Genomic DNA, 13,890 nt, shown 5'->3' with positions numbered 1-13,890 from the left:
TGCGTAAAACTTTTTACTTTAAATTTCATTTGAGGCAGTAACGCGTTCGCGACGCGTGGCAATGTATGTATAGACTCAGTATTAACGGTAGACAATAATAACTAACAAAACAACAAAGTGACAATCATATGAGGAAAATTATTGAGGACACTTTAGATTAATGAAATCAAAATCCTGAACAGGAAAGGAATAGCCTCCATTTTTCTCTCTTTTCTCTCTCCTATGACTCATGGAAGGCAGGTGATGTATTTGTGACCTAAACTAACTATAGTTACAAGACCAAGTACCAAACCCCCTTTTTCTTTTGAGATAATGGTACCTGGATGGACCCTTGAAACCCAACAACTCCACTCCCCTCAATCAGGCATTGCCATTACATGAATTCATCCCCACTGCTAAAAGATCCCATCATGTCGCTGTCATCGTCATCTTCATCGCCTTCTGATAAGATTTCCAGAATCCCGCCCCCTACATCGTAACCGCCACCATCGACCAAGAAGTCACCGTCATCTTCATCATCGTCATCGATGTCAGACCCGCTATCATCGTTGCTCATATCATCACCGTCACTATCACCATCCCCGTCAAGATCTGGGCCCAATATGGGATCTAGATCCACTTCATCTTCATCATCATCGTCGTCGTCGTCCTCCTCCTCACTTTCAACATCATCAGGATCGGAGTCGTCATCAGGAGGTCTTCGGCGACCGATCTCGTAAACCCTAGCAGACGAGAACATCTCATCCTGGTCATCCATAGTGACCAGCCCAACGAATGAATCTGTTGGCTCGGCTGCAAAATCCAGAACAGCACGGTCCACAGGGATTGTGGCTATATCAAAGTAGCTGACAGCATCCAATGTGCGGAATGCAGAAAACAGTGGGTGTTTGCAACGACGAGTGTTGACAGATGACATTATGTCGTCGAGATTCCTCCTTAAAATGGCATAAATGACATCTCCACTACTGTTAAATGTTATAACAGTTTGGTCAAGAGAAGGCACACTTCTAAGAAGCCTGAACTTTCGGAGATCCCAAACTTCTGAGTTTATAATAACCTGAAACATAATACCAATGAACTTAGTCATGGGATGAACAAAAATCACAACAAAAGGAAGGAGCAGCTTGAATATCAGAAAATTACAGAAACTTTGGTGTATGCCACAAAACCTGGACAATATAGCTTAACTCCATACACCCCAATTAAACAGAAAGCAAAATCAGGAGCAATTCTAAAATAACAGCGTGGAATAATAAACAAATTCAAACAAGACAAGGATGGTCAAAAACTGGTAAAAGACCTATTAGAAACTCTTTGGAGAAGTATAAAAAATTGAAACAAGATTATGTTATAGCATAATAATTCACCTCATTTCCTGCAGGATGAAAGCCGCCGCCACCATAATCTGTAAGGTGGTCAAATCGATGCACTGGACCAGAAGCCCGTCGATCCCACAAGACTCCATTCCAAAGCAACCTTGTATCATCAGGACTAAAGTGCACAATAGAGTATGCATGACCTCGACCAGAAGGGCCAGAAGAGTTATCTGAGAGTTTCTGATCCAACCGGTGGGTTGCCACATCATACAAGAGAATCTCTCGTTGAGATGCTTCAGTTGGTAAGGCTGCAAAACAAGAACCAGTGTTGCCAAACCTAGCGGCTTTACATCCATCAAATGTTTGGATAGGCCCGCCTGATATTGAAGATGCATCCCACAGCTTAACATCAAGGGAGCTGGAAGACAGCACTAGATTAGTTGCATTAGATTGATACGACTGAACAAGTATCAAAGGAGTCTGATGGCTGGTACAAGTTTCTAAAATGTTATTACTATTGGTGTCGAAAATTTTGAGCTCTCCAGAATGACTCCCAGCAGCAATCTGGGAAGAGTCGCCAAGAAACGTCATGCATGTCAAAAGGGCAGCAGCATCATCCCTACAAGTTCGCCATGGCCTAAACCGGCTGTACACAAATTGACGATCCTTTCTACTACCATGGATGCCACCGTACATACTTCTGAATTCACGAGTAGAAAGACGTGCAGTCACATTAGATGGAGCATCAAGGCTTCGTCTAGGTTCAGGGCAAACATGAGGGTGTAAGAGAGAAAGGGGAGGTAAAGTAGTTATGGGAGCAGGACACTGGCGATGTTGATGCTTCAAGTACTGAACAACAATGGAGTCTAAGGTCAGCCTTTCAGAGTTGGCAGGTTGTAAGTCAGCTGAAAGCCCTGGGTTGGGAGCAAATGGAGTTTCATTGTACTGACCATCCTCAATATTATCAATCTGGCCTGCTAAAGGCGTTTGTCTCCCATAAAAGTCCTTGAAACTTGGATTTGGGGTAATGGAACCAGAAAGGTCATTTAATAGACTCCCTCTGCGGACACCACTAGGAGTTTGGAATATAGGAGACTTTAATCCATGCTCACTGGCATTCAATCGTTTTGCAGATGAGGCTGCTGCACCCTCCTTTAGCTCTGTAAGCTTCCTTTTCATAGGCAGCACTATTGGAGATTTCATATGAGTATCGCCATCGGCCGTCATATCTGAAGTTGGTGCAGAATTTTCTGGAAGAGTAGCAGGTCCCAGAGCCCTTCTTGAAAAACTGTGTGACTTGCTTATCAAAGGTGTTTGGAGCTCAGTAGATGAAGGCCTACCCTTTGATCGAGCACTGAAGCTAGATGAGAAAAAAAGAGGCTTCTTCTTTGAAGAGACAGCCGAATCACATTTCAAGGGGAGTTCCTCATTCTGGGCCAGCACTTTTAACTTGTTTAGAAATCCACCGGGAGCTCGACCAGATGGCCACTGAATCTGTATAGAAGGCATCTCTTGCACAGAAGCATGGTGAGCAAGAGATGACGGTGCAGACAAGGATGGCAGAGGCGTCAACTGCGCCTCTTTCATCAGTGTAGCAGCACTAGAGGTTAAACCACAAGCCTGTAAATGTTCATGCATAAGCAGCAAGAGTTCCCTGAAAATAAAATACAAATTAACAAAAAAAAAAAAAAATTAGAACAAACAAGTACAAGAGACAAAATTAGGATCAGAATCACAAACACAGGGTACCTTGAATGGTATGTGATAGGGGTAGCAGCAGCAATAGCAGCTCTCTCTATACGCCTCAGTGTTGGGGTAGCAGCATCAGTAGCAGCTAAAGTGCTAGCACGGCCTGAATTTGTAACAATCTGTGGATCAAGAGAGAAACATAATATCAAATCTAAATAGGTAGACAATCAAAACTCTGGTTAACAATTTATAAAAATATACATGCCATGTTTGGTGAATGGCTTTTTGGTTAGCTTTTGGCTTTTTTATGTGGTCAAACAGCCAAAAAACGCGTTTGGTAATAGGCTTTTTAGTCAGCTTTTAAGCCAAAATGAAAAAGCTGCTTTGAGTAACTTTTTTGTTGGCTTTTGGCTTGTTGGCCCACAAATTATCTAATAAACAGCCAACAACCAACAATTAATTTACCAAACACTTTTATAAACAGCCAATTTCAAAAGTCATTATAAACAGCCAAACATTCCAGCTGGTCAAACAAGCCAAGTGAATCAGCCAACCGCCAACGGCCATTTGCCAAACAAGGCCACAAGCATGGCTAACACCAAATTCACAGCCGGAAATATGTAAAGAACACTTAGCCTAGCTGTCTAGGTGAGCACTTAAGGCAAATTCTTGGTGCAAACTAGATAATTTGGAACTTAACCATGCAAATCGTCAAGTTTCCTTCCAGTGTAAAATAAAATAAATAAATAAATAAAAGACACACACAAAAACACAGTGAATGGATCGATTGGCAAGAGTCTTTGTTTGACGATGTACCAGGTTTATACCTCAAGAACACCCAATGAATTTTTCCCTTTACCCCAAATGTACTCGTATTTCACAACCTAGAGCTACCTTTGTACAGCACAATCTGAATCTGCAAGCTAAGGAAAGATAAATCAGCCATGAGTGCTGTCAACTATTTATTTTCAGCTAAAATATCAATGTATCTTATCTTACTATACTTTATAATAGACATGCATCAAATGTTTTCTTATTTTGTTAGGATTAGATTCTCTTATATTTTGGTTTCTGTTTACTGTAGGAAGGCTTCTGCTATTTAAGTAGTATATCCCAATTTTTTGGTTGCACATTTATAATGCCACAGTGTAGTACTGTAGTGTTTAACACCAATATTTTTTTGATTTTTCCACCCACCTCTCTCTATTCTCTTCTACAATTTGATTGTTCCAAAACTCTGGATTAATTATTAGTCTCATTGTTTGAACAATGAAGTTATGTTTCTCTTGCCTAAACTACTTTGAACAGGCCAACTCACAAGTTACTTACCAAACTAAGCTCATGGATACAAGATGCAACTGACTAAAAAAAACAGACCCAACATGCAAATGCGTCAAAGAATGCAACTAAAATACTCCAAAGGTAAACATTGAAGTCCTAAATAAGCTATGATATAAAAATAGTAATATTGTGCATAAGAAATTCAGAGGTGTAGTATCAAATTCAGTCAAGAAGGCGCTAAATCTAACAAGAAAATGGAGGAGTTGAGAGAAACAGATAAAGACAACATAGGCAAAATGCAAGTACATCTCTGACCATCACATACCGCAATTAGCTCAATAGCTGCCTGTGTAAGCTCTGTTTGCCACCGGTTTTGCTCAGTTCCAGGGTTCTGATTTCCCAAATCTCTGATCACTTCTGACAACTTTTTGCCAACCTATAAATCCAGTTTAAAAGAAGATATGTTTTTGAATCATATGACAATTTATCATATTTTCTGCTTTAAGAAATATACAAACATAAGCTCATCATTCTACTCACATTAATATCCTCTTTATTTAGATTTACAACTTCTTTAATTCTTGTATTAGTTGAAAGCAAGCGTATTTTCACCCGTCTACAAATAAGATGATACTGAACTAGCGGTGCCTTCGATAAAGAATAACCTATATAGAGAAGGTATCTTACCTGAAGCTTTGTCAATATATGTGCAATAGTATCATCCCTGGCTAAGCCAAGCAAGACTCGGCATGCTAGTGCACGCAGACAATCAAGAGTAGCTGGTGGCAATACCACACGGGTTTGAAGGAGTTGCAAAAGAACCTTAATGCCATTATTAGTACGGACAGCCTCTCTTGCTTGGCGATATCCTTGTTCTAACTGAGCAGCAAGGCCGGCACACCCAGCACCAGCACCTAAGGAAATTCTACGATCTCCCACTAATCCAGAGGCTAAGTTTGGAGATGGGCTTTGCATGGTGTTATTAACAGACAAACCCCGATCTGCAGTACTGGGTTCACCGTTTCGCTCCCTTGCTTCACTTTGACTGGAAAGTGCTCGATCAGTGGCATTTCTCTCTGTATTTCTATCTCTGGCCTCTGTAGAAGGATTTACTGAAATAGATTGCTGGTTTTGTGCAAGGAGAGGTGATTTATTACTGATCGATGGTGGAGGACAAACAAGGTTGATCAACACATTTAATGCCTGCTGAATAATCTGAATATCAAAAACACAAAAAATTAGCAAAGCAGGAGTCAAGGCTGCAAGGAACTAATCAGAATATCTCCACTTGTATACTTGGCACAGACCAACAGTGAACTTACATCAGGGTCGATATAGCCAGGCCCACTAGCAGCATCCAAAATAACAGCTATCCCAACACGATCATTGCTTAATGTGGCAGTAGCTATCAATTTCCGGCTATATGGTACCAATGTGACAATATGCAAAATACCCAATGCATATTGAAGCAAGTCGTGAAGATATCGCTCAACAGGTGGAGCCTATATTTATAAAAGTTAGTACTATATTTAAGATTCAAGAGAATCATTCAAATAGGGGAGAAAGATGATCACCTGACATAGCTCCAGCATTGTCACGTGTCCATTACAAGCTAAAAATCTCTCAACTGCTGGCCATCTAGCTCTGACCAAAGCAGGGCCAAGCTTTCGGTCCTTCTGTATCTGGAGAAAAACTGCATCCACAGCCTCATTACTTATATCAAGAGGCTTATAGCCAGCTCTCATGCTTGGAACATTACGAGCTATACTTCGATTGCTTTTGTTAGGACGAACAGTATCCACCAGCAGCAACAGTTGCGCTCTAAAATACTGTCGCAGAGCAACACAAGTGTGATAAGCTATCTGTTTTTCAGATGATGTAAGTACATCAGCATTTGATCGATCATTTCTAAGTGCTCCTGGGGGAGAAGCCCCCAAAGTCCCTGAATTAACTCCCGATCTTACAGAAGCAGCATCACGCAGAAGGCCAAGTGATTTCTGCAGACCATCCTGTGCATCAAAAACATCAAGGACAGCTCTGAAGACAAATGCAGCAGCGAAGAATAAAGCTGCATTTTTTCGAGCCTGATCCTGCGGGCACTCCAGAAGCTGAAGACCCAGCTCAACCAACTTATAAATTACATCAGAAGGAAGGGCACAAACACGTTCCATGATACCCTAAAACACATATTCCAGATATAATATTTTGATGTCAGATGTTTGGAAATAAAAATAAACTACAGGTACAAACAGATATGGAGTTATACTCAATAGAATAAATTACAAAATAGATCCCAAAATATTCACAAGGCAACCGAAAACTGAAATATCTTACCTGAAGAGACCCAATAGTAAACAAGCAAGAGGAAAGGCCAAAGAAAGTGTGAAGGACTCTTGGTACAGCAAGCAATTTTTGGATGCCGCCTCGATCCACAAATACTGCAGCAAATTTTCTGTGAGCAGCTAAAGCACATATCAGCTTCAACACTTCAGGCAAGGAAGAGACTATTTCTGATTCCTTTTTTTCTTTAGAATATCTCTGTAATAACGCGAGGCAAACATCAACCCCCTTCTCATGCAACACAGGCCCCAATACTTCAACATACTCTCCTAAGAGCACAAGACACTGGATGCAAAACTTCTCCCTTTGTTGGGCAAGTGTATCACTATCTGGGATGAAAAATTCTACATCCTCATTCTGTTCCGGCTCATCAGCTCCATCTTTTGGTAAATACACACTAACACTTTCAGTATTCCTACAATCAATCAATTACACCATTTGCATAATTAAAAGAAACCCATAAAACATAGTCACAAAACCAATTAATTAATACTGTGACATGTATTGTATGGCATGATTCTAAAATGACAACCTTGAAACTTCAACTGCATTAGCTGCATCAATAACAGTGGATGCTGCTTTTGAAGCTGCCAAAAATGCGGCCTCTTCATCATTTGTAGTTTTGAACTCCTATTAATGTAAACATACAAAGTTAAAAAATGTGTTTTATCTGAAAGACAAAGCTCAAGGGGAGGGGGAATGGTGGTAACTTGGAGAGGGGGAGGGTGTTTGCTTACATCCATTGCAGTACTTTTCACAAGTTCAGCAGCAGCCTCTCCAGCAGCTTTGACAGCTTCTATTGGTGCATTGGCAGCTTTTGCTTCAGCTTCAGCAGCCCTAACAGCTGCTTTTACAAGATCTGAGATGTCCTTGGAGCCAATTCTGCACTCACAGATGCATTCATCAATATCTTCTTTATCCATTGCAATACCTTCAGCAGTTGTCCTACTTGAGCTTTTCTTGTTATCAATTACTCGCTTAGCATCCAAATTTTTAGTTGAACTCCTCTCCCTACCACTTCGCAATTGCCCTCCACGGCTTCCTGATCCAGGAGACATAATAGATTGTTCAGGCTCTGTAGTGCTTTCATTACCCCTGGTTTTACTCCTAGATCTCATCAACCCACGATTAACCCTACGCCTAGCTGAATCATCTCTTGCGCTTTCATCATTATCTTCATCATGCAAGGATCTTCCCGGTCCATTTCTTTCCCCAGTTTTCAACCTTCCATCATGCATATCCCGCCCATGCCAACGATCCTCACCGTCAATATCGGCATCATAAAAGTCAATATCTTCAGCCAATCCATCAAGTGGCTCTCCAATAATCCATCGTTCTTCTCCATGCACTGGCCTGTTAAAGCTTCTATCATGATCCCTTTCACTGCCTAGATCAGCTGAACCTCCATCTTCTAGTATCCTAGAATCATCTAGAGAAGCAGTCTCCATAGGTGGTCGTAATCTGGTACGACTTTCATCTCTACCTCTTCCACCACCTACTGTAGAAACACCTTTATTCTCAGCGACATGACTTGTATCTTTTTGACTACTACTTGTCTCAATCAAGACACGATTACGAAGACAACGCATCAGCTTAGCGGACAAACCAGAAGTTAAGACATCTTCAACAACTTGACTACCACTGCCAATTTGATGGATGAAAATTAGTGAGCAAATTTTAGGGGAAAAAACACAGTGCAAAACAAGATATTGAATCTCTGACATACCTAGTTAAGCATAATGCAAGAAGTCCTGTAGCATAAGTCTTGCGCATATCAAAATCAGAGCACTTTGTTTCACCAAATTGTCGTTTCCATAAGCCATCATCACCACTGCAACATTTCGCACTGTCATCCAAAACCCAGTTTTTTATGTTTTCTGTAACATCATCTTCAAATACATGGGGGAACTGCACATATATTACAGCTATTTATTAAGATTAAAATACTCATATTATTCTGCATGATGAGAATGTGAGCTAAATCAATCAACAAGTTACCATCCAAGTTAGTGAACAGCTAAGAAGCACCCTCGCAGCAGCAGCCTGGACAGATACTGAATATCTAGACTCTGATAGAAATTTTGCTGAGATTAATTCAAAGAATTCATCATTTTCCTGAAGAAGATAACAATTAAGGTAGCTGAGAAAATTTTCAAACAAAATAAAAATCAAATCCATAATGAAATTGTAGATGCTCTGATGAAGGAGAATATTACGAAGTCTAAACTCCTATTGTCCTCTAGCCATTACCCGAATTATATTACCCAAGCGTCCAATACTATGTGAAGCTCGAGTGTGATTGGGGGAGGAATGATCTGCCTCTTCCATATACCTGTATCAATGTGTGTGATAACCAGTTATTCAATGCTATGAGTACTGAAAATTTTCCACAACTAGAACACAATAAAATGCAGGAAAGCAAGAAAAAAACTAAATGTAGACACTCTTTCTTCATAAGAAAATGTAAGTGAACTCGAAAAAAAAACAAAGAAATTACTCGGTAGAGCACATTAACAAAATAATATACTACCTCCGGTCCAAATTATTCGCAACTATTTCCTTTTTAGGCCGGTCCACATTACTCACAACTTTCCCATTTCTTTCCTTTTTTAGTAAAATTATGGGTGGTAATTGACCAATGTACCCTTACTTTTTTTTTCAAACAACCTTATTAAATTACAAATCTGATTTCATTAGATTAAACCCCAAGCTTAATTAATTAAACCCTCATCCTAGTTAATTTTCTCTCTCCTCCTCCAACCCCATTTTCATGGTGGCTTTGTGGTGTTAAGAGCGGCGGGGTTCGTCGTGAGTTTTCTCTCTCCTCTCCTTCCTCGTGGTTTAAGATCGGCGGGGATCGGCGGCGTCGTGGATTTCAAATCGGTGGGTTGGGGTTGGTGGTTTCGGTGTTGGTTGTTTCGGTGTGCTGGGTTGGTGGTTTCGGTGTCGGGTTTGCTGGGTTGGTTGTGTCGGTGTGCTGGGTTGGTGGTTGTGACTGGGTTGGTGGTCGTGGGTTTCTTTTATAAAATTGGGTTGGATTTTTTTTTATTACTTGATTAATACTTAAGTGTATACCCTTATCTTTCAATAAACATGCTTAGGAAATTTTTCCTTGGCCTCCGCAAACTACTCCAAAGTTACAAGTAATTTGGACAAGAGGTAGTACCAAAAATCCCACCCAGCGGAAGTATGAGGAAAAGAACCACACCCCCCCCCCCCCCACACACACACACATTAGAGTGAGAGAGAGAAAACAAGAAACCACAGTAGCTGTTTATACAGCATGTAGCCAAAAATCCCTGACATCCAAACAGCAAGCACTAAAGAAGTCGTACAGACCAAAATCAAGGCTTTAAAGTTTAACATGGGAACTAAAGATCAATTTTTCTTCTTGAACACCCATGCCTCTAATAATCACCATAAGTACCAGTTGACCATATTTAAGATGATTTTAAAGTTAAAACCATGACAACATAATCAAACATCTCAGAATAAGATGTTAAATTGTGTTGTAGTTTTAATAAGGCAGCAAAAGAATCATTCTAGCACCAAAGTTTCAAGAAAATGAGCCATACAAAATTTAAATCCAAGTTCATCAACTTGTGACACAATTAATCCATTATGGTTATGCCTTAATGTAAGAAAGGATGTAAAATGTTTACCCAAGGGGTTGCGAAGAGAGGGAATACTGCTTTTGTTCAGCACTAAACCACTTGTAGAGCATAAAAAGATTGCCACACTGTTTTTTGTTGACAATTGGAGCACATTTTCAAAGGGGTGCAACTATAAAGCTAGTATCTGCAATTTTATTGTTCCTCCTCTTCCACCAAGTCATACGATATCCCTGCATCTCTTCTACCTAAAGCATCACGGCCCATTACCTATGATTCGACCAAAACCTTCCTTCCTCATTGTCCTCCTATTCTCATGTGTCACATTCTTCTCTCTTAAAAGTGTTAATCAGCATTGTTTCTACTCTTGATCCCATCCTTATTTCCTTTATTTCAACCAAATAACTACTTCCAGACTTCCAGTTCTGACACGACATATAGCATTGTTTATGATTTACCATTACATTAAGGGGTATTTGGTATAAATAATGTAAATGAAACGGAAAGGATTCAAATAAGTAGGGGAAAGGGTAATAATAAACGTTATCTTTACTATATGTTTGGTATCCTGATGGAATGGAAACAATTTGAGTAGATTGTGATTGAGTAAGGAATCGTATTTTGTTTCCACTAGTTTGTTAAGGGTAATAAATTGGGGGATTTTGTTACCCTTAGGAAACGGTATTTGTTACTTTTAACACATACCAAACAACTAGAAATGGAAACACTTTATTGAATCCGTTTCCTACATCTAAAATTACTATACCAAACACCCCCTAAAAGGGTTTGGGGAATTTGATAAGTCATCAAATAAAAATCCCATCCTTATCTCTGTCTCTCTCTCTCTCTCTCTCTCTCTCAAGAAGAAAAGGCATGCACCCTATACCAGTAATTAGTAATCACTGAATTTTTTTATTGGTATATAAGTACATCTTAAACAGGATTAAGTAACAAAGTTGCTCAAGTAATCAAACCAGTCGTCATGAAATCAATTTCTTTCTTCACAAACCACTCACAATCCAAATTCAGATGGAATTAGGAGATAAATTAAGAATTCCAACCCAGATAATAATGTGATAAAATCATAAATGCAACATTGGGATAAGTTTATTTATTCTATCTTATCCTCCACCATAACAAGTCACTGAACCATAAGGCTCAAACAGTATTTGCAGCAAACAGCCCAAGTATTTATAAAGAGTGAAAACAACTGAAATAACAATTACTTTTTCATGCAGTTATAGCTCTCATCTTTGGTACATCAATCCAACAGCAAAAAAAAAGGAGAAAGATTGCCCGAAGCCTCAAAATTGTTTGTGAGAAAAGAATCCCAAGCCGTTTGCAGGCTTTCATTTACCATACAATGAGAAAATTATTTTCTACAAAAGAAGATTTTTTTTTATAATTCAACTAGAATGAAAAAAAAGGAGACAAGTAAGCTAAATCCCTTTCATTAAACTATGGCTACCTACAAACTCATTATATCGTCAAATCTTTACGACGATATAGTCATATAGCAGATGCTAAAATCCCGACAGATTTTACTCCGTAAGAAACAATAATTCTGTTCCTAAGCATTGCCCAGCTAGCCATAAACGGCATCGATTCAAAGGCGATCATTGCAAGATCATAATAAAACCCAATTGAACCTCAAATACGAGAATTCGAAGAGAGATATAATCATTGCAACGTCACAATAAAACCCAGGTGATCCTCAAATACAGCTCACAACAATCATCACCAGCTATATTATATAATAAACAGAAATTTTCATCAACTTGATAATTTCACTAATCAACAACCTTAAACAAATTAACCCTTTCTTTATTCATTATTATATAATAATTCACAAACAAATATATAAAATTAAGAATTCCAATTTTCCCACTTCACAGTATCACCTCGGCTCCCCACTTCCAAAATTAACATCAAACATCCAAAAATCCACTCAAATTCATAACAAACAAAATCAAAAACTCAAGCTCAAATTCAAATTCAAAAAATAAAAAAGAAAAAAGAAAAAAGAAACCTGGATTCTTGAGTTTCGAGAAGAGAAGCAAGAGCATGAAGAGCTTTAGGATTAGGGTTATCAGGAGAAGAAGTAATCATTTCCATAAACTTCTGAGCTTTGAGACCTAACCCATCATCCTCCTCATCATCTTCATCATCATCATCTACATCTTCACCGGCGCCGGAACCCTCGGGAATCTCCGGCGGCGGTGGAGGTGACGGAGGAGGTTGCGATTGAGTTTGCGAAGGAGAAGGAGGCTGTTGTTCTTCCATGGATGACGTAGTCGGTTCCTCCATTAACGGATAGCTGAGAGAAATACGTTGAGGAGGTGTTTCTCTCTCTTAATTATATAATTTGGTTCGCGTCTATGTTTGTGTGTGTCGCAGGGAAATATGTTTAGGGATGGAGAGAGAGAGAGATGGGAATTTGGAATGTTCGGGATTAGATTTTCGGGTCGGGTTTTTTGTGTTCGGGTTATAGGACTTTTATTTTTGGCTTAGTTGGTTTTTTCTACTTTTGGAATGTTCTAGAAGTTCTTGGCCTTGTTTGGCAAATGGCTATTGGTGGTTGGCTGGTTCACTTGGCTTGTTTGACTAGCTGGAATGTTTGGCTGTTTATAATGGCTTTTGAAATTGGCTGTTTACAAAAGTGTTTGGTAAATTAATTGGTGGTTGTTGGCTGTTTATTAGATAATTTGTGGGCCAACAAGTCAAAAACCAACAAAAAAGCTACTCAAAGCAGCTTTTTCATTTTGGCTTAAAAGCCAGCTTTTTCGCTGACTAAAAAGCCAATTACCAAACACATTTTTTGGCTGTTTGACCTCCTTAAAAAGCCAAAAGCCAAAAGCTAACCAAAAAGCCATTAAAAAGCCAATTACCAAACATGGCCCTTTTCTCAAAAGTGCACTTGTTTTTTAATTACATTATTAAATATAAAATTATCACAATTTAGGTTTGATCACTTGATGATATAAATAAACTATGGCTCCCCCCCCCCCCTAAAAAAAATATGGGTATGTTCGACTACACATGTGTGAAATAGAGCTGAAATTGATAAGTTGTTAAATAAAATAGTTATATGAAACTTAAGAGTTACCTAAAATGTTAATTGTATCACTAAATCGACCAATTATCTAATAGAATAGTAGTACCAACTAGCAATAAACTCATTATAATTGTTGCATGAGAGTGAAGGATAGCTCAAGTGTTAGAGCTTCCCTCCCGATTTCAAGAGATCTTGGGATCGATTCTGACCCCGCCCTTATGGCTCTTTAAACACCAAAAAAAAAAAATATAATTGTTGCATATATCAAGGGGTACAACACACTTTCTCTCAACCAATAAAACATAGAGAAAATATAATTTATTTAGCTTTCATAAAACCAAATGTCTTATACTTATGATATTATTTGAATAATATTCATATAATATTCCATATTGTGAACCAAATGTCTCAAGGATAAACCATAATATTCCATATCTACAACTCTTAAAGTGGATTATTGTCCCCTAAACTAACCTTCATTCCCAAAACTTCAACTTGCTTGGTTGCTTATTATTCATTCTTAATCAAACTTTTGAAATAGTTTTTTTTTAAAAAAGTAGTATTATATTGCATGAGACTCTCATTTCTAAGTTTGACT

General features: G+C 38.8%; 1 protein-coding gene across 1 annotated transcript; it reads right to left on the bottom strand.

The window, feature by feature from the left end:
- Nucleotides 1-122: 122 nt before the first annotated feature.
- On the bottom strand, nt 123-12,658 carry LOC110683834 (DDB1- and CUL4-associated factor homolog 1-like). The gene is made up of 14 exons (XM_021860247.1): nt 12,267-12,658; nt 8,877-8,958; nt 8,625-8,741; nt 8,353-8,534; nt 7,364-8,267; nt 7,159-7,256; nt 6,621-7,041; nt 5,861-6,463; nt 5,609-5,788; nt 4,974-5,501; nt 4,612-4,722; nt 3,066-3,184; nt 1,368-2,970; nt 123-1,057 (listed from the first exon to the last, which is right to left on the bottom strand). Exons 1-14 carry the CDS (start codon nt 12,542-12,544, stop codon nt 374-376), a joined length of 5,910 nt encoding a protein of 1,969 aa, XP_021715939.1. The 5' UTR covers nt 12,545-12,658; the 3' UTR covers nt 123-373.
- Nucleotides 12,659-13,890: the final 1,232 nt, after the last annotated feature.

This window comes from Chenopodium quinoa, unplaced genomic scaffold, assembly GCF_001683475.1.
Source record: "Chenopodium quinoa cultivar QQ74 unplaced genomic scaffold, ASM168347v1, whole genome shotgun sequence".
NCBI classification, from domain to species: domain Eukaryota; kingdom Viridiplantae; phylum Streptophyta; class Magnoliopsida; order Caryophyllales; family Amaranthaceae; genus Chenopodium; species Chenopodium quinoa.
This window is presented reverse-complemented; position numbering and strand designations above follow the sequence as displayed.

Excerpts from the sequence above, each read along its gene's own strand:
- LOC110683834 (XM_021860247.1), bottom strand. The coding sequence starts at position 12,544 with ATGGAGGAACCGACTACGTCATCCATGGAAGAACAACAGCCTCCTTCT. Across the intron at positions 7,042-7,158 it reads AATGCAGTTGAAGTTTCAAG|GAATACTGAAAGTGTTAGTG; the intron begins GTTGTCATTTTA and ends GATTGATTGTAG. Across the intron at positions 5,502-5,608 it reads CTGGCTATATCGACCCTGAT|ATTATTCAGCAGGCATTAAA; the intron begins GTAAGTTCACTG and ends TTTGATATTCAG.